Source organism: Geotrypetes seraphini, chromosome 1, assembly GCF_902459505.1.
Source record: "Geotrypetes seraphini chromosome 1, aGeoSer1.1, whole genome shotgun sequence".
Taxonomy (NCBI): domain Eukaryota; kingdom Metazoa; phylum Chordata; class Amphibia; order Gymnophiona; family Dermophiidae; genus Geotrypetes; species Geotrypetes seraphini.
Genome location: NC_047084.1, coordinates 409,160,362 through 409,180,441, shown reverse-complemented (window position 1 = coordinate 409,180,441; position 20,080 = coordinate 409,160,362). Strand labels below are relative to the sequence as shown.

The window sequence follows — 20,080 nt, the reverse complement described above, 5'->3', positions numbered from 1 at the left end:
ATAGTAGAGGGTTTCTTTGAAAGCAATAGAGTCGAGATAACTACATCTGAATAACCAATCTTCATCAAGGCTGAGCACTCAAAATCCATGCCGTAAGACCAAAGCGTTATGGGTTCTCCATGGGCACCAGCCCGTGACTGAGAAAATAGTGATGAAGAGGAAGCTAAAGCTTCTCGTCCTGCTGAAGATGAATGAGATCCGCATACCAAGGGCGATGAGGCCAATCCAGAGCTACTAGAATCACCAGGCTGCGATGTGCCGCTATCCAGCGGATGAGCCAACTGGCCAGAGGCCATGGAGGGAACACATACAGAAGCTCGTGAACCAGCCAGGGCTGAACCAAGGCATCCAGTCCTAGGCTTCTACACTGCATTCATCGACTGAAAATGCGCCTGGCCTTCGAGTTCTCTGCTGAAGCTATCAAGTCCATCTGGGGCTGACCCCAGCATTGCACAATCAGACAGAATGCCTTCTGCAAGAGGGACCATTCTCCCAGGTCCAGGATCTGTCGGCTGAGAAAGTCTGTCTGAACATTGTCAACTCCAGCCACATGAGCCGCTGAGAGAGACAGACGATGAACTGAAGCTGAGGACACAGAAGATAGCATTCTCAGAGATTCTGCCAGTACCGAGGGCAGACGTGAAGAGGCAGACCGAGCTACAAGCAATAAACGCTTGGTTGAGGAGATGGTGCGAAGAAGAAGGATTCCTTTTTGTAAGAAACTGGACAACTTTTTGGGGGAAGAACAAGCTCTTCAGGAGGGACGGACTACACCTGAGCAAGGCAGGAACGAGACTGCTAGCAAACAACGTCAAGAGAGGAATTGAGCAGGCTTTAAACTGAGAAGAAGGGGAAAGCCGATAGTCGACCTGACGTCGAAGGTTCGGACAAGAGTATCCAAAGAAGATACTGAGCGGGAAAAATGCTGGGAACAGGCAAGAGACGAACAACAGAAGCTGTTGACCAACAAAAACGGCAAACAGATAAAATTAGAGGAACAGGAGAGATCAGGAAATCAGGTTGCAGATGAAAAAGATACACCAAAAAATGAGGAAGAAAGGAACAGAATAGATACACCAAAAAATGAGGAAGAAAGGAACAGAAATGAGGGACTGGCAGCCCAACTAGGGGATGGTAAGAGGAGCAAAACACATGTAAAACCAGCAGAGAAAAGAAAAGACCAGGACTTAAATTGCTTGTACGCTAATGCAAGGAGCCTAAAAACCAAAATGGGAGAATTAGAAGCCATAGCCAAAAAAGAAAACCTAGACATCATTGGAATCACGGAAACATGGTGGAATGAGGATAACCAATGGGACGTAGTGCTGTCAGGGTACAAACTCTATAGAAGAGACAGGACCCACAAGAAGGGTGGAGGAATAGCACTATACATAAAAGACTCCATTCCCTCGTCCGGGGTGGATATAGAACCAAAGGCGGAAGGACTGGAGTCATTATGGGTAAAATTACCAGGAAAAAGTGGCCTTGACATAAGATTGGGTCTATACTATCGTCCACCTGGACAAACGGAAGCAAACGACAAAGATCTGGCAGCAGAATTGAGGCGGGAAGGCAACAACAGGAATGTGACAGTAATGGGAGATTTTAACTACCCCGGAATAAACTGGAATATTGGAAACTCAAACTGTGCGAGGGAAACAGAATTCTTAGAGGCTGTGAGGGACTGCTTTATGGATCAGCTTGTCAAGGAACCAACAAGAGGATATGCCACTCTTGACCTAATCCTCAACGGAATAGGGGGACCTGCAAAAGAAGTGGAAGTAGTAGGACCACTAGGAAACAGCGATCACAACATGATCCAGTACAAATTAGGAGTAAGTACAGCAAAAGGGAAGAGAACCACAGTGACAACGTTCAACTTCAAGAAAGGGAACTATGATGCTATGAGAGCAATGGTAAAAAAAAAACTTAGAAACAGCTCAAGGAAAACAGAAACTGTAGAGCAAGCCTGGTCTCTATTCAAGGGCACAGTGCAAGAAGCACAACATATGTACATCCCCAGATTTAGAAAAGGGTGCAAAAAAAACCGAACAAAAGACCCTGCATGGATAAACAATGAGGTGAAGAAAGCGATAGGAGACAAGAAAAAATCATTCCGGAAATGGAAAAAGGACCAAACTGGGGAAAACTGGAATAAACACAGGAAACGCCAAAGAGAATGTCATCAAGTGGTTAGGAGAGCGAAAAGAGAATACGAAGAGAGACTGGCCAGGGAGGCAAAAAACTTCAAATCATTCTTCAGATATGTTAAGGGGAAGAAACCAGCGAGGGAGGAAGTAGGACCGTTGGATGATGGAGACAAAAAGGGAGTGATAAAGGAGCAAAAAGAGGTAGCCGACAGGTTAAACAAATTCTTCTCATCAGTCTTCACAAGCGAGGACACATCCAGTGTACCGGAACCTGACGTGATCTTCCATGGTGACCAAGAAGAAAAACTGTCAGCAATAGAGGTGAGCCATGAGGAGGTCCTCCAATAGATAGATAGATTGAAAAGCGACAAATCCCCAGGCCCGGACGGAATCCACCCTAGGGTACTAAAAGAATTAAGAAATGAGATAGCGGGAATACTCCAACGAGTTTGCAACCTATCCTTGAAAACTGGAGAGATTCCGGAGGACTGGAAGATAGCAAATGTTACACCTATCTTTAAAAAGGGGTCAAGAGGAGACCCGGGAAACTATAGGCCGGTAAGTTTGACATCGGTTCCGGGCAAGATGGTGGAAGCACTGATAAAGGACAGCATCTGTGAGCACATCGAAAAAAATGGGCTGATGAAAGCGAGCCAACATGGCTTCTGCAAGGGAAGATCGTGCCAAACAAACTTACTGCACTTCTTTGAGGGGGTAAACAGCCAGTTGGACAAAGGGGAACCTGTAGACATCATTTACCTTGACTTCCAAAAGGCCTTTGACAAGGTACCCCATGAGCGGCTACTTAGGAAGCTGTGGAACCACGGGGTGGAAGGGGACGTACACAGATGGATCAAACACTGGTTGGCAGGCAGGAGACAGAGGGTTGGAGTGAAGGGTCACTACTCGGGCTGGAGGAAAGTCACGAGCGGAGTTCCGCAGGGGTCTGTACTTGGACCGCTGCTGTTCAATATATTTATAAATGACCTGGAAACGGGGACGAATTGTGAAGTTATAAAATTTGCGGACGACACTAAACTCTGTAGAAGGGTTAGAACTACGGAAGAGTGTGAGGACCTACAAAGGGACCTAAACAAACTGGAGGAGTGGGCGAATAAATGGCAGATGAAATTCAATGTAGGGAAATGCAAAGTCATGCATATAGGGAGAAAAAACCCGATATTCAGCTACCAAATGGGGGGATTAGTATTAGAGGAAAGTAACCTTGAAAGAGATTTGGGTGTACTGGTGGATACAACAATGAAGTCAACGGCGCAATGCGCAGCAGCCGCGAAGAAGGCAAACAGAATGTTGGGTATTATTAAAAATGGTATTACGACCAGAACAAAAGAAGTCATCCTGCCGTTGTATCGGGCAATGGTGCGCCCGCACCTGGAGTACTGTGTTCAGTATTGGTCACCGTACCTTAAGAAGGATATGGCAATACTTGAGAGGGTCCAGAGGAGAGCGACACAAATGATTAAGGGCATGGAAAACCTTTCATACACTGAAAGATTGGAGAGGCTGGAGCTCTTCTCCCTGGAAAAGCGGAGACTCAGAGGAGACATGATAGAAACCTACAAGATCATGAAGGGCATAGAGAAAGTAGAGAGAGATAGATTCTTCAAATTTTCAAAACATAAAAGAACAAGAGGGCATTCAGAAAAATTGGAAGGGGATAGATTCAAAACAAATGCTAGGAAGTTTTTCTTTACTCAGCGGGTGGTGGATACCTGGAATGCGCTTCCAGAGGACGTAATAGGGCAGAGTACGGTACTGGGGTTTAAGAAAGGATTGGACAATTTCCTGTTGGAAAAGGGGATAGAGGGGTATAGATAGAGGATTACTGCACAGGTCCTGGACCTGTTGGGCCGCCGCGTGAGCGGACTGCTGGGCACGATGGACCTCGGGTCTGACCCGGCAGAGGCATTGCTTATGTTCTTATGTTCCACCCAGCGAAACAGTATGTGAGCCTCCTGGCCCAAGAGAGTGCTTCTTGTGCCCCCTTGATGATTTACGTACGCCACCGCAGTGGCATTGTCAGAGAAGACCTACACCGCTTTTCTTTCCAGAAGGGGCTGGAGAGCAAGTAATGCTAGCTAAATTGCCTGAGCTCTAGTCGATTGATCGACCAACGTTTCTGACGGGGAGTATACTGTTCCTGAATGTAAAGGTCCCTGCAGTGAGCACCCCAACCTGCATCTGTCATAAGAGTCATCCATTCTGAGATCTGAAGAAGCTTGCCCTGTCGGAGTGCCTCTCCCTGAAGCCAACAGCTCAAGCTGCTGTGAGCTGGCTCCTTCCACGGAAGTGGTATCTGAAGGGGATGATGCTGCGGAGATCACCGAGAAAGAAGGGACTCCTTTAATGGCCACATGTGAGCTTGGACCCAGGGGACCGCCTCTAAGGAGGCTGGCATGGATCCCAGAACCTGAAGATAAAGCCAGGCCTTTGGAGATGGACAGTCCAGAAGAGCTCTGATCTGCTGTTGAAATTTCTGTCTGCATGCCTTAGAAACACACAACCCTGTTTGGTGTCGAAGAGAAGACCCAGATAATCCAGGGACTGGGAAGGCGTCAAGTTGCTCTTCTTGACATTGACAATCCACCCCAATGCCTGCAACAGACACCACCACACTTTTGCACTCTGGACGACGCGGAACTCAGATCAATCAATCGTCCAAGTAAGGATAGACCTGGATCCCCTGCTGGTGAAGAGAGGCCACCACAACTACCATCACCTTGGTGAAAGTGTGAGTGCCATCGTGAGGCCAATGGGCAGTGAAAAATTGGAAATGCTGTTGCAGAACATGGAAATGCAGAAATCTGTGATGCTCCGTGTAGATTGGAATATGGAGGTAAGCTTCCGTGAGATCCAAGGCGCTAGAAACTCTCCTGGAATGATAGTCACTATGACTGTGTGTACTGTCTCCATGCAGAACTGAGGAATCCACAAGAAGCGGTTGACCAACTTTAGATCCAGAATGGGCCTCCAGTCTTCTGAGCCTTTCTTTGGCATGATGAAGTTTAAAGAGTATCTGCCTAAGCCCGATTCATGTTCTAGAATGGGTTCTATCGCTCTGATGTCTAAGAAATGTTGCACAGTAGCGTGGACTCAGGACTCCTTTTCCGGCTGACCTGCCGGAGAGTCCAGAAACAGATCTGGAGGCAGACAAAAGAAGTCTATTTTGCGCCCCTCCTGAATGATGTCCAGTACCACTGATCCCATGACACACGAGTCCACTCCTGATAAAATTGAGAAAGGAGATCTCTAATATAAGGAAGCTCTGTTTGACTCCTGGCGTCATTGGGGTTTCTTAGGAGCAGCCGCTACTCGGGAACCAGAGGCCTGAGGCTGTCTGGAATTGAAACTGCTGTAATGAAAGAGGAATATCCTGTGAAGCCCTGTCAAAAACTGTGGGAGGAACAAAAATTACTATGATCCCCTCCCGCTGACTGATGAGACCTGTTCACAGGGAGAAACATAGGGTGGCCATGAGATCATCCAGACCTTTACCAAAAAGAAGCTGGCCCTTAAAAGGAAGTCTGCTCAAGGTAGCCTTCAAGGCAGTGTCCCCTGTCCAATGACGGATCCAAAGAGTCCAGCACACAAACACTACATAAGCAGAGACATAAGAACTTGAATGAGATCATAAAGGGCATGTACTACATAATCTACACCATTCATTACTAGCGGAGGATAGTTAGGTACGTCCACAGAGGACGCATCGTGCAATCTGGAATGACAGGCTCACGCCGTGATGGAAGCAGCTGCTTTTATACCCAAAGACGCCACTTCAAAAAGTTTTTTCAACAGAATATCCATCCAATGATCCTGAATATCCTTAAGCATCACTCCCCCATCACTAGGGAGAGCTGTGCGCCTGACAACCTTTGCTATGGCAGAATTCACTTTAGGCTGTTCAAAAACTTGCTGAAAATTAGGTGCCAGGGGATAAAGTTTAGACATAGCTTTAGACCTGAAAGAGCTCTCTGTAAAGTCCCAATGTTCTGTAACCAGCCTACAAAGCTGTGGAGGGAATGGAAAAAAGGAAGACAGCATATTAGAACGGTCCATGACCGAAGCCTGAGAAGTGGAAGGTGGAGAATCCAATTTGAGCTCTTTCAGAACATCAGCAATGAGAAGATGGACATAACCATGCTTAAAAAGTCTGTGTACAGAGGGATCATCACCTAAATCTGGACTCTCAGGGCCGCCGAGCTAACTAGTGCCGGCAAGGGTATCAGCCAGATCTAAAATAGAAGCAGTGCCAGGAGACAGCAGAGGTATAATATCTGATGGCAACTAGCACATTCGAGGTCTGCCACTGCAGGACAAGAAGGTTCCCAAACAGGAAGCTCTGCCACCTGAGAAAGTCCCGATGCTTGGCTTCGTCAAACAAGTGGGGTCCACAGAAAACACTTTTCAGAGAAGCTGAATAAATTCCAATGGACTCCCCGCAACCATAGCAGAGGTCTGTTGAGGCACATGGCCCCACCAAAAGAGTCCCTAGATTCGGAACACAAGTGTTTTGCGCCAGACTCCAGAAGGACAGCTGGGTGATATTTTTCCCCCAAATCACGGACCCAGGTCAGTTCCCCAGCCCTAGAGTATACAGAGGAGATGAATTATGAAGCTCCTGCCCCTCCCCCTTCATGCTATGGCACGTGGTACATGGCTGCTGATCGGGCGCAATCGATACACACATCCAGCAGATTAGGGGCTGGGGAGTCCATCCCAAAATCTCTTGGAAAAGAGATCCTTAGACAAATCGAGGGGTATTGAGGCAGAAATAAAAAACTTTGAAGAAAAGATAAGATAAAAATCCAAGAAGGCCACCGGCAAGGAACTTGTGCCAAAAATGGCAAAAATAAAACAAACCCGAAAATAAAAAATAGTACCCTTCTTCCATAACTCTTTTTGTAATCCGCTTTGAATTGAAAGGTAATGGCGGAATAGAAATCTGTAATGTAATGTAATGTAATTTGGGGTCTGGGGAGGTGGGGGACCAGAACCCTACCCTCAGAAACTGTGAAAAATGTTTTTTTAAATGTTCAGCAAGCCACCCTCGAAGTTCCCGTAGGAAATAATGGAGGGTTACTCACAGTTCTGCAGTGCTATACCTGTCAGTAGTTTTAAAAGCAGCTAAGTGGAGGAAAAGGATTTTCTGCCTCAAACTTCTCCAGATGATCAGAGTTGAAGATCTTCAGAATGCCAGTCGGTCGGATACCGATTACCTCCACCCCTACAGATCCTCACCATGCGGTCAGGGGCAGGAAAGGAAGCAAGCACATTGAAACCCAGATGGATTTCACTCCAGGCGCATACAGCCTGCACTTAAAACCCATGACAAGGTCATCGGGAAAGCAAACTTCGAGGGGAAGGGGCCCCGAACTTGGTAAGGGTAGCATACAGCAGGCTGGCTTCACAGATCTACCAGAGTTTCTCTGTGAAACAGCAGTCCAGCACAGCGAGACTGCATCCTTTCCTTCAATAGAGGGACTGCTTGGAAGCGGTCTCAAGGCACTGAAACCACCAAGAAAGTGAACTTTATGCAAACTTTAAGCAAAAAAACCAAGAAAAGATGCAGAGCAACTGCAAAAAACTTCTGCACAGATTGCTTGCAGAAATTTTAACTAGATATGTTTGCTAGCTCTCAGGCTAAGGGAGTGGAGCATGTGCTCAGAAAAGTGCTGGATTTCTGCAACTCCCGGATTACGGATTAGCATATGGAATCTGGAAGGGATGTAACAGAAAAGAGATTAGGGCTTTTCAGCTTGGAAAAGAGAGGGCTGAGGGGAGATATAATTAAAGTCTACAAAATTCTGAGTGGTGTAGAACAGGTACAAGTGGATCAATTTTATACTCCATCAAAAATTACAAAGTCTAGGGCAGGGGTGTCCAACCTTTTGGCTTCCCTTGGGCCGCATTGGCTGAAAAAAGTGTTTCTGGGGCCGCACAAACAAGCAAATGCTGCAGCAAGACAGAGGAGGGAGCCGGCAAGACGGTAAACACCCGGGGGCAGCAGAGGAAAACATTGCATCACCCTTGACCGGGGCCGCACAAAATACTTCATGGGGCCGCATGGGGCCCTCGGACCACAGGTTGGACACCACTACACTAGGGGATATTCAAAGTTACAGGGAGATACTTTTAAAACCAATAGTAGGAAATCTTTTTTTCACACAGAAAATATTTAAGCTCTGGAATGCTTTGCCAGAGGATGTGGTAAGAGCGGTTAACGTAGCTGGTTTTAAAAAAAGGTTTGGACTAGAGAATGACACGGTGGCTGTTACCTGCGGGTAGCCGTGGGTAACCCGCCGAAATGGGGGGGGGAAGTGCTCACTGTGGGTACGGGGACAAGGCCATCCACCGCCGTGTGGAGTGGTGAATGGCCTTGTCCCCGCAGTTAAGGGAGGGAACATGCGCAGTCACTGATCACACGCAGCCCCCTCCCTCCTTCCCATCTACCTGAATCTATCGATCTATCTCCCTCCCTCCTTTACCTTCACGGCACGTTTTAAATTTGAGTAACTTGTTGAAAGCTGCCAGAGCCTACGTGCAGTCACGTGCATCTGTGGGCAGAAGCTTCTTCTCTGACGCAACCGGAAGGGATGCCGAAGGGCGCTGAGGTGGCAAGAGGGAAAGGTGGTGGTGGAAAGGAAAGGAACAGACGCTGAAGGGAAATGGGGAAGACAGAGACGTCAAACCAATTGGGGGGGAGGGGTGAAGGGAGAGGCACAGTAACAGCAACTGGAAGACGCAGAGAGAAGACAGACAGTGGATGGAAGGAATTGAATGAGAAGATGAGGAAAGCAGAAACCAGACAACAAAGGTAGAAAATTGGTTTTGTTTTGTTTTTTCGCTTTAGGATAAAGTAGTGTATTAGTTGTGTTGATACAAATTTATAAACAAAGCCCTGCCAGCTGAACATCTGTTTCTCTAGTTTAGCAGCCAGAATTTTGAATTATAAGGAAGGAATAAGCTAAATATTGCAGTACTGAAGCTTGCATGGATGCTGCAGGGATAGTAGTCGCAGGGACGGGGCAGGGACAGTGGTTGCGGGGGCGGGGACAGTGATAGTGGGGACAGGGCGGTGACAGGGACGGTGGTCGCGGGGTTGAGGACAAATTTTTTCCCTGTGTCATTCTCTAGTTTGGACAAGTTCCTGGAGAAGTCTATAGTCTACTATTGAGACAGACATAGAGAAAGCCACTGCTTTCCCTCGATTGGTAGCATGGAATGTTGCTACTATTTGGGTTTTTGCCAGGTACTTTTGACCTGGATTGGCCGTGAAGACAGGATACTGGGCTAGATAGACCATTGGTCTGTCCCAGTAAGGCTATTCTTAAGTTCTAAAAGAAAGTAAAGGCTCTTGTCACTGGGGCAGGTTATCTGGGGTAGGTTAAAGATAAAAAAATAAAAATTGGGGAGGAGGGTGGGAGGAGTGGCCTAGTGAATAGAGCTGCTGTCTCTGCACCCTGAAGTTGTGAGTTCGATCTCAGCCTGGTCCCTATGACTCGTGGCAAGTCACTTAACCTTTCATTGCCCCAAGTACCACAGCTGGATTGTAAGCCTGCTGGGACAGATAAGTGGAGGAGTGTGTGGCACAGTGGTTGGATCTACAGCCTCAGCACCCTGGGGTTGTGGGTTCAAACCCTGCGCTGCTCCTTGTGACCCTGGGCAAGTCACTTAATCCTCCGTAGCTCCAGGTACGTTAGATAGATTGTGAGTCCACCGGGACAGAGAGGGAAGATGCTTGAGTACCTGATTGTAAAAACCGCTTAGATAACCTTGATAGGCGGTATATAAAATCCTAATAAAAAAAAAAAAAAATAAGAAAAATACCTAGAGAGTATCTGATTACTCTTAAATGTATTGTAAACCACTTTGGGTAAATCTCTTCATGAAAAGGTGGATAATAAATCCAATTAAATAAAACTCCCAACATTATCTATTAAGAAGTCAGGAGAAAGGAATGGATTAAGGCAGCCCCAGTTCCTGTTCTTTCTGGGATAAGGTGAGAGGTATATTATTACTGGTGGATACAGTCTTTAAAGGTTGAAAATTTAAACTAAAATTTAAAGCAAGTGGACTTCACCAGAATTGATCAAGCCGCTTCCCTGAACTGTTTGCTGTGCCAGTAAATGGAGTAAGGTATCCTGTATCTTAATGCAGTGGCTATGCACTGTTTTTCAAGGCTTCCTAGATATACAATTGTTTAAAAAATGGCTCTAGCTCTGGTGTTTGATCACATATTAATACCAGCCATTTATTAATTACTATGACAGGGTGACGCCCTGTCAGACTGGGAAGCAGGGGCCATAATGGTATCAGGAGTGAGATCATGTGACCAGCATGCCTGAAGGCAGGACCCAGATCCAGTGGATTTCTCAATCCAGTTGTTGGGAGGAGCAGGTGCCCTAAGTCATCAGTGAGAAAGATTGACAGAGTTCAGGATGAGCCAGACCAGCACACAGCGAGATAAGGACAAGAGCCAGTGGACCAGAAGGGCAGTAGCATAGTTGTGGATGACGTGAGAAAAGGTGCAGACTCACCTGGGCAGGGTGGGGAGCAAGCAGTGGTGGATTTAGTCCTGGAACTGGGGCTTCTGGATTGCCAAAGGATTGCGATGGGTTTCTTGTTCATTTTGGTCCACAAGCCAGCAGAGGAAGGATTGGTGTGAGGTGAGTCAGAGAGTTCAGGTAGTAAAGTAACCCAGTCAGTCCACCTAGCAAAGTGTGAAGCAGTCATACAGGTTGCTGAAGATATTTATAAAAGGCTCGCTATAACCTAGTGTCTGGTAAGAGTAGCTGAGAGTGGGAATAGAAGGGAAGTGTGGAGCTAGGAAGAAAGGCAGTCTGTATTCAGATCTCTTTCTTGTTTTTTGTAGCTCCAATTTGTCTCCAGGGGTCTCTGACGGACTACTGCTCTGGATTGTGGAAGACAGAGGAAGGTGGTGAAAGTGAGGTGCCTGGAGCCAAGATGGACTCAGCCTAGAGGAGTGCCTGTAGAAACAGACAATGGGGACCAGGAAGAATGTGGTACCTTTGGACTTTTTGGAAACTCTGGGTTGGGGGAGGGCCATGGTGAGTGCACAAAGCAAGTAGGCTCAAGAAATGGGAAGCAGGGAACCAAAGCCAGGGACCATAAGGGAGGTCAAAATATTGAACTGAAAGCAAGAAAAGCTGGTAGTAACTCCTGATGGCTAGGGGAGCGTGTTGAAGTAGAGAAGCCATAGCCACAAAAGGATGAATGGTGTTCAAGGCTCCCCAGGGTAGAAGTTAGTCCAGTCATGGGAGACTGATGGGGTGGTGAGGAAACCCTAGAGTACTTGTATTCAACCCAATCCCTCAGGGACCATCTGGCCAGTCAGGTTTTCAAAGTCTCTGTCATCCATATTCATTGTGGATATCCTGAAAACCCAACTGGCCAGGTGGTCCCTGAGAACTGGGTTGAATACCACTGCCCTAGAGCAAAGCCCAGGAGGGCTGAGGTGCTTGAGACTGTCCAGGGAGGATGATGCTCATGGAGGGGGTGATGGGTGTGAGGAGACCCCAAATTTAAGCCCAGAAGGGCAGGAGTCTCGGTCACAGGGTCCTCTAGGTTGGGTCGGTTTGCAGGCCAAGGGGAGTGAGTTAATGATGAAAGCCCATCCTAAACAGAAAGGCCATAAGGCAAAGAACCCAAGGGAAAACCTGAAACTGGGTAAAGGAAGGAAGAATCTTAGGGCCTATATCTGAGGGTGAGGAGGGGGACCTTAGCAAGAGAGCACTGGAATGGACTGATCCAGGATGTGAAACTGCAGAAGGAGCCAGGTTCCAAAGAGCTCCAGGAAAGGCCGTCGAAAAGGGTTTAGGGGAGAACCTAGTACAGAGGTTTCCAGTAGCATCCAAGAGAATAAGGATACAGACTCCATAAGGCTAGGGCTGAGGAAAAGTATAGCCCAGATAGATGCCGAGCTGAGGGGAATCTCCTAAGCAGCAACAGCGTTTGAGGAAGGTTTTTAGAAAGGAATAAAGGTTGGACCCAGGCTATATTAGTAGCCACTGAGCAACTGAACAGATCAAGAAAGATTCATGTTTAATGAGGTCAGCCCTATGAGAGATCCTTAAAAGGGAGGCAGCCACAGGAAGGAACTAGAAGGAGGAAAGGGCACAGCTAGTAAATTATTTAGAAGCGGAATGAATGAAGGCTTCTAAACAGAGTGAGGTAAGTGAGAATTTCCTTGAAGAAGTGCAGGCTAGGTGGAAAGTGGAACAAACCATGAGGGCAAAGAGGGAAGACTGAATTGGCCTAGGTAAAATGGATCATAAAGGACCTGGAGGGGCGCTATTTGGCCCAAGTGGAGCAAAAGAAAGTCCTTAAAAAGGTTTAACAGCAGAGGTCAGTCAGTTAAAAGAGATGGTTGAAGAGCTCTGAGAGAAATACAAAGGTCAGCGTGAGGAACTGTTAAAAGAGATAATGCATAGCAAGCAAAGAAAACAGGAATTAGCCCAAGTGACAGAAGTCTGAGACCCACGTAAAAGAGTTGCAGCAGGGACATGCCCAGGTAGAGGCTGAACTGTCCAGGGAGCTTTAGCAGTCCCATGTTGAAGTGGAGACCTTGAGAAAGAGAAGCCATCTCTCTGAGCTTATTCATGAAGATCAAGTTGGGTTTGTTCGGGGGCGTCAATCTGTCTGTAATGTTCGTAAGGTTATCTTTGCACTTGCCCATTGTCATTTATATCAGATTCCAGCTTTGTTTGTTAGTCTTGACGCTTCTAAGGCGTTTGATAATGTATATTGGTCCTTCTTGTTTCGTACTCTTGAATATATTGGGTTAGAAGGGTTTTATCTTGATGCTATTCGTTCTCTTTATTCTAATCCACTGGCTTCGCTTCTTGTCAATGGGACTCGTACGGATTCTTTTCCTATTCTTCGTGGCACCAGGCAGGGTTGCCCTCTCTCCCTTTTACTGTTTCTTCTTTTTTTAGAACCTTTGCTGTGTACTCTTCATGGTTTTGCAAATGTACGGGGTCTTAATATTGATGGAATTGAGTTGAAAACGTTGGCATTTGCGGATGATATGTTTTTGGTTCTTACTAGGCCTTACCGATAGCATTAGATCTTATTTCCAAATTTGGTTTTTATTCTGGTCTGTCTCTTAATTTGGATAAGTCTTTGGTCATGCCAATTCCCTCTGAGTTGCGTTCCAAGTGGAGGGGTGAATTTCCTCTTCGTTGGGCGGACTCTACCTTGAAATACTTGGGGGTTTTTATTCCACAGGATTTATCTCATTTGTATCGCTTGAATGTGGAACCGCTGTTTCAGGCTCTTCAGAACAAATTACATCTTTGGGGAAGTCTTCCCTTTTCTCTTTTAGGTCGGGTACATCTTTACAACATGCTTATTGTTCCCTGTTGGTTATATATTTTTCAGGTCCTTCCTCTTTATTTGTCTTTTAGGGATGAGAGAAGACTGATATGTTTGGTTCTGAGGTTTCTTTGGTCCGGGAAGCGTCCTCGTTTACCTTATACGAGGGCCGCAACTCCGTGTTCACGGGGTGGATTAGGTTTATTGAATCTTCGTTATTTGACTGTGGGTTGTGGCATGCGACATATTAATGATTTTTTTAGGGGTACTTCACTAACACTGCTTTAGAACTTTTTTGTTTACGCTCTACTCACTTTAGTGCTTATTTTCATTCTCTTCCTTCTCTGGTGCCTGAGTCTCTCATTATGAAAGTGCTTCACCGTCCCTTGCGGAAGGTTTGGCACTGGGTCTGTAAATTTCATTCTATTTCTGCTTCTGTGACTCCCTTTTTGCCTATTCGTTTTAATAGCTCCTTCTTGCCGGGGATAGATGGTCCGAGTTTTGCTCGGTGGGAGACAAGGGGGATTCAATATATTTTTCAGTTGGTTGATGATGATGGGAAAATTAAATCTTTTGCACAGTTGCAAGAGGAGTTTGGTTTTTCCTTCATTGATTATTTTGCTTATATGCAAATTCATCACTATGTTTTTTCTTTGCCCTCTAGTTATTTGACTGCCTCTTGTCAAGAACTGCTTTCCACAGCTTTTACTATTGGTTCTCAACTTCCAGTTCCCCTTAAATTTCATCATCGCCATTTTAGAGATGAGTCCCCCTTGTTTGACCATTCCCATTTACGGGAAGCCTGGGTTCGTGATCTTGCTGTAAATTTGCCGGAAGATGTACTTTCACAGGCTGTTCGTCGATTGTCAGCCTTTCGGAAATATACTACTTTTTGGGAACAACAATATAAGTTGGTTTTCCGATTGTATATTTCTCCGAAGAGGGCATATCTATCTCACTTTTGTGAAAATGCAGCCTGTTTGAGATGCCAGGCTTCTGAAGCGAGTTTGGGACACATGTGTTGGACTTGCCCTGTTATTCAAGTTTTTTGGAATGCTGTTTTTGTCTTTGTGGAGCGCATTTTGAAAATATCCTTTCGTTGTTCTCCTTTGCTATTATTTGGGATTGTTCCTCATTTTTTTCCTCGACTGAGGGGTGCTACTGTTTTTCTGAAATGGACTGTCGTGGTGGCCCTGAAATGTATTTTGATTCATTGGCTTGAAGAAACAGCTCCTGATCATTCTTTTTGGAGATGTCGGATGATTACCCTTTTGATGTGGGAAAGGAGGGATGTGTTGGATTTTTCTACTCTTCCAGGCCGGATTTTTCAACAGACTTGGGAACCTTTCTGGACAACAATGACTCCATTGGCCCGAAGCCACTTGCTAAATTGTTGAATTCCTTTATTTTGTTTTCCTTTATTTTATGTAGTTACCTGGTTGAACTTTTCTGGGTTGAAATGTATTTGGAAGGAGGACCCTGGGAGGGAGGGGGGTTATTTATTTATTTTGGGGAGTGGGTTGTATTGGGTTATTCATAGGTATAGATTTTGTTATTTAAAATACTGAGCTTGTTTGTTTTGCTTGTTACTTACTATTGTTGAGCTCAATAAATATATTTGAATATAAACAAGCTTTGGAAAGTAGATGCAGTGACCTGACCAATAGGGTTGAGAAACTTTGGAAAAGTAGGGAGCAGACTAGAACTCAGACTAGAACTCAGATTATCCACTCAGAGGAACCCAGCCAGGCACTAGCGAGCAGGAACAGGAACTCTAGTTAGTGGTGGAAGAGGGGGCCTTCAATGACTTGGAATTAATACAGGTATAAGAATGACTTGGAATTAATACAAGTATAGGAGCTCACGAATTGGGATGTAGTCCAGTGGGTGACCACCCTAGCATAAACCAGGAAAGGGCATGTCAAGCAACTTCACAGGGTGAGTGATGAAGGTGCCTAGACTAGGTGGGGAGTAGAGGCCAAGGTGATCGCACTGGAGGAAATAGTAAAAGTGTTAAAGGAGGTTAGGCAATCCCTTGAATACAAATGTCAGGAATTAATTTGTAAGGTAGAGGAGCTGTCCCGTGAGAATGTTAGGAGAAAAAGAGAGACCTTCAACAAGCCCAGGTTAGTTTCCTTAACTTTCAGAATAAACTCAAATGGAGGAGCCTAAAGAGGCAGGCTTGGGGAAAGAAAGGGATTGGTTGTTAATCAAGCCAAGTCTCAGGCCCTGGAAGTCGCTCAGCTAAGCGAGGAGCTGTAGGTAATCAAAATCCTGTTGCAGGAAAGGATAGTTCTAACTACAATAGCAAATATCCATGATTATTAATGTAAGTTTCAGATGATGAATTATTAGCCACCACTTTGGAGGTGCAGTTTGAGAAATAGGATCAAAACCAATTGAGTACTTGATCTTTGAAACCTACCGAGGATAATCTGTTTAGTAAAAGTTGATGGTCGATAGTATCGAATGCAGCTGATAAGTCGAGTGATACAAGTATGATGGATTGATATGATCAAAAAAGTATAAAATAGTAGTTGTTAGTCCAAGTAAAAAATGTTCAGTTGAATTAAGTTTGTGAAAACTGGATTGATTGGGGTGGAGTGTTTTTGTTTTTTCGATAAACTCAGATATTTGATTGAAAAACACCCTTTCAGTCACATTTGACAAAAATGGGATATTTGCTATAGGCCTGTAGTTAGAACAGATGGGCCTGACTTTGAATCCTTGATGATAGGGTAAATAATTGAGTGCTTCCAAGCACTAGGAATGGTAATAGTTGCTAAACTGTTCAAGATAAATTTGTGTATGAACGGGCCAAAAAAAGGAAAAGAAACATTTTAAAATAAACGGCGGAATGACCTCGTTTTGTGATCCTTTTGTGTTAAATGTTTGAAGCAAGCGCTGTGTCATTGACTGTAGGAAGGGAAAATTCTGAGCATTTGGAGAATAATGGATTGTGGTCATCTACTATTTCTACTGGTTCAGTAACAGTTTTGGTCTTGATCTGGTTCCTAATGCTGATTATTTTTTCCTGAAAAAAGTCCGCAAATTCTTGGGCAGTAGGGGAATTAGTGGGAATATTTGGGTTTTTTAATGTGAATGAAGTTAGGGATTTGAGAATGGAATAGAGGGCTGAAGTGTTTTTGGCTTTTGCGATGCTGTTATAGGGGTCCTGCAAGGTAGCGGTTTAAAACCGCCTGCCGCGCTAGTACCTAACGCCTCCATCGACGAGGCGTTAGGATTTTAGGCTGCCGTGGGGGTTAGCTTGTGATGAAATGTCCGACGCGCTAACCCCCGTAGTGTGCCTTGATAGTAAGCTTTTATATTTAGAAAGATTGACTGTGGTTTTGTTTTGATGCCATTGTCGCTCTAATGATCTAAGCTGTTTTTTTGAGAAGAGCCAACTCGGGTAAACCAAGGATTGTTAATTTTTTTTAGAAGTAATGATAAGGCAGGTGGTTGGGGCTATTTTATCAAGAAGGTAGCAACACACTTCTTCCTATTTTTCCATTAGGTCGTTAAGGGGGGAATCTGTATTTTCTTCCATCCTGAACTGAAAAGCTGCAGAGACTGATGAAGTGTTGAATTTGCTAAAATTTCTAATGGCTATTCTTATGTAAACCTCACTCACTTTCCCCTTCCCCAGTATAGATCAACACTCACCACCCTGCTCCATTTTTTAAATAAATATTGTTTTACGGTATTTTTTGTAATTTCTCTTAGCTAAGCTGGTCTAGATATGTATTGATTAGTATTTTGTGCAAGTCCCTTTGTAACCTGCCTAGAACCATTTGAAAGTGTGAGCTAAATTATTTCTTTTTTTTAATGAATAAATAAATCTTATTTACTGCAGAGATAACAGCTCTTTTCTTTACTCTGATTATTTGTGTTTGAGAAGTCTAGTACTTGGTAATTAAACCTTCCACAAGGCAATTTAAAAATCAGTCTTAGTCATAAACTTAAAACAAATGCTCCTAAATCAAGTCAAATGATAAAACTAGAGCCTGGTTTCATTATCATTTAGAGGATGACTTGCTGAACTTTGTGATAGTAAGGGAGCACACCAGTAGAAACAGGAAATTGATAAAAATAAATTTGTAAAATTAGCACCATCAAAACTTACACTTTAAACAAAGGATATTATTCTGGCTTAATGGTCATGGATTGTAAAATAATTAGAGGGATTACTCCCTCAATGCCACTTGAGGCAGGACGTACAACACTGTACATATTGGGAGTGATTTTATTTCAAAGTGCTATGCACACACAAATAGCATGCAAATCATATGCATGCTATTTGTATGGATTAACCCTGTAAAAGAGAGGAGGAACTGTGCCTGGTACCTGCTCTGAAGAGCAGGTACCAGGCACAGCTCCTCTGTAGCCACCGTTCTCCCCCTCTGCCCAACTGACAGCGGTTCCAGAGCTGATCAGATGAGAGCTAGCAGAGGGGAGGCTGCCAGCTTAGCTGATTTGGGACTTCCCCTGCCAGTTCCAGAGCCCCAGCTGATCAGGGTGCAGGCTACTGGCTAGCCACGATCAGCTGATCGGGGCTTCCCTGCTGGCTCCAGAGCTGTAATCAGCTGATTGGAGCAAGCAGGCTCATTGTGGCTCTGGAACCGGCAGGGGAAGCCCCGAATCAGCTAAGCCAGCAGCCGCCACTCTCCTCTATGCTGGCTCTCAGCTGATCACAGAGCCAGAGCTGCCATCAGCTGGGCAGAAGAGGAGAATGGTGGCTGCAAAGAGGAGGAGGAGCTATGCCAAGCAACTGCTCTTCTGAGCAGGCACCATTCCTCCCCTCTTTTACAGGGTTACTCTGCACAAATAGCAAGCATATGATTTGCATGCTATTTGTGTGTATATAACCCTGTAAAAGAAAATTGCTCCCAACACGGTATTTTTTACTGTGTTGTTAGTGTTGTGCATCCTGCCCCAAGTGGCAGAGGGGGAGAACAGCAGGTGAAGACTTTTTTTTGTTTTGTTTTGGGGAGGGCGCAGCTGTTGTGTGAGTGTTACGCACTCACATAACACATGCACAACAGCTACTGGCAGTTCTAGAGCTGCTGGAAAGTTTCAATTGTAAAAGGTGTGGTGGGGGGAGGAGTTCTCTTTAATGCATCACAAGGAGAGTATTCTAATGAGCTCCTTGTAATGCATTTGAATAGGGTTCTCGGTGGCTGCTATAAGGATTGGTAGCAGCCAAGGAGTACCCTTTTGTGTATCAGGAGGATAGCTTTCGTGCCAGTAAGACTGCTTTAACGAGTCTAACTGGCACGGATAGCTTTTGAGCTTCAGTCTCACCTCATAATGTTGCATAACAACCTAAATCAAGGATTGATAGCTCTGGTTCTTGAGGGCTGTGAAAAGACATTGCTTTCAGATATCCACAATATTCATCAGTTACACTGGGATAAACTTGAACAAAACTTGCATATTGTAATTATCCTAAAAAACCAGAGGTGTTTATGCTCCTGAGAGGAAAAAAAGCTCTGTGGGGAGGAGGGGGGAGTCAAACAGCTATGCCCCACGCCCTACTGGACAATGCACAAAAGCTGAGAGAGTGTAAGGCATAGGACTGTCTTGGACAGAAATGAAATTTAAAACAACCAAAAAGCAGTTAAGAAAGAAAACAAAACACATTTGTAATAATAGGAGGAGGAAAAGTTTTTTGGTACTGTACCTATCTTTGATCTGTCTGGCAGCCTTGGTGCAAGTCAGGGAGAAGAAAGAAGGCAGAGTTAGTGCTTTCATGCAAGTCTCCGAGGCAGTAATCTCATGCAGAGAGAAGTTAGAATGTACTGCACATTCCCAGATGCACACACCACTCCCCGACTCTTCACTACACACACTGCAATGCAAGCCAGTCAATTTTATGGAGATGCTCATCACCCCAAGCTGGAGTTAGTGATTAGAAATGCAGCAATTCCCTGTATTCTGGATCAATGATAAATATTTCATTTGTCATTACTTCAAAACAAATACTGTTATCATAAATACAAAAATCAAAAGCCACACAAAACTGATTCCGGAGCATCTTCCACTTTCTCTTTCAAATGTTGAATTACTTTGTTTGTCATTAACTTTCTCTCCGAGTTGCCACACAAATTAGAGTCCTCTATAAGGATGCCAATAAATCTGCACCACTGGTAAAGCTGGAGGCCAACCAGAAAACTTTGCGATAGAGGCCCAGACCCTATCTCAAACACACTTGCTTCTAGCCCCTTCATGGCTGGCTTAACCTATGGACCAGGTGAGACTCTAACCCAAGCATGTCAAACTCAAAGGCTGACATGGGCCAAATAAACTAGGTTTAAGTTTATGTGGGCCGCAAAAAAGCAAAAATGTAATTTTTCACAGAAATTTAACTTTATTTTGAAAAGTACTGTATAAAAAAAAGAACAAGAGCAACAATAAAGTTAATGTTTTCTTTCTGACATTTGGCATCTCTTCTCTGCTACTATTTTTCCTATTTTGGGGAAAATCTTGTCGGTAATTCTGGATCCAATAGGAGACTTATTTCCTTTCATAAGTGTAAATAACAGTTTGCACCGATAAGTATTTCCAAACATGGA

General features: G+C 44.8%; 1 protein-coding gene across 5 annotated transcripts in view; it reads right to left on the bottom strand.

Annotated features, from left to right (window-relative positions):
• The window catches only part of FSD1L (fibronectin type III and SPRY domain containing 1 like), a 201,887-nt gene that overhangs the window by 107,168 nt on the left and 74,639 nt on the right, over positions 1 to 20,080 (bottom strand). For 4 of the 5 annotated variants that reach the window (XM_033918462.1, XM_033918472.1, XM_033918480.1 and 1 more), the window contains one exon: positions 19,189 to 19,211. The exons of the other annotated variant lie outside the window; for it this stretch is intronic. In XM_033918462.1, the coding sequence (XP_033774353.1) occupies positions 19,189 to 19,211 (23 nt within the window). The remainder of the gene's footprint in view (positions 1 to 19,188; positions 19,212 to 20,080) is intronic. 5 annotated transcript variants of the gene reach the window in all.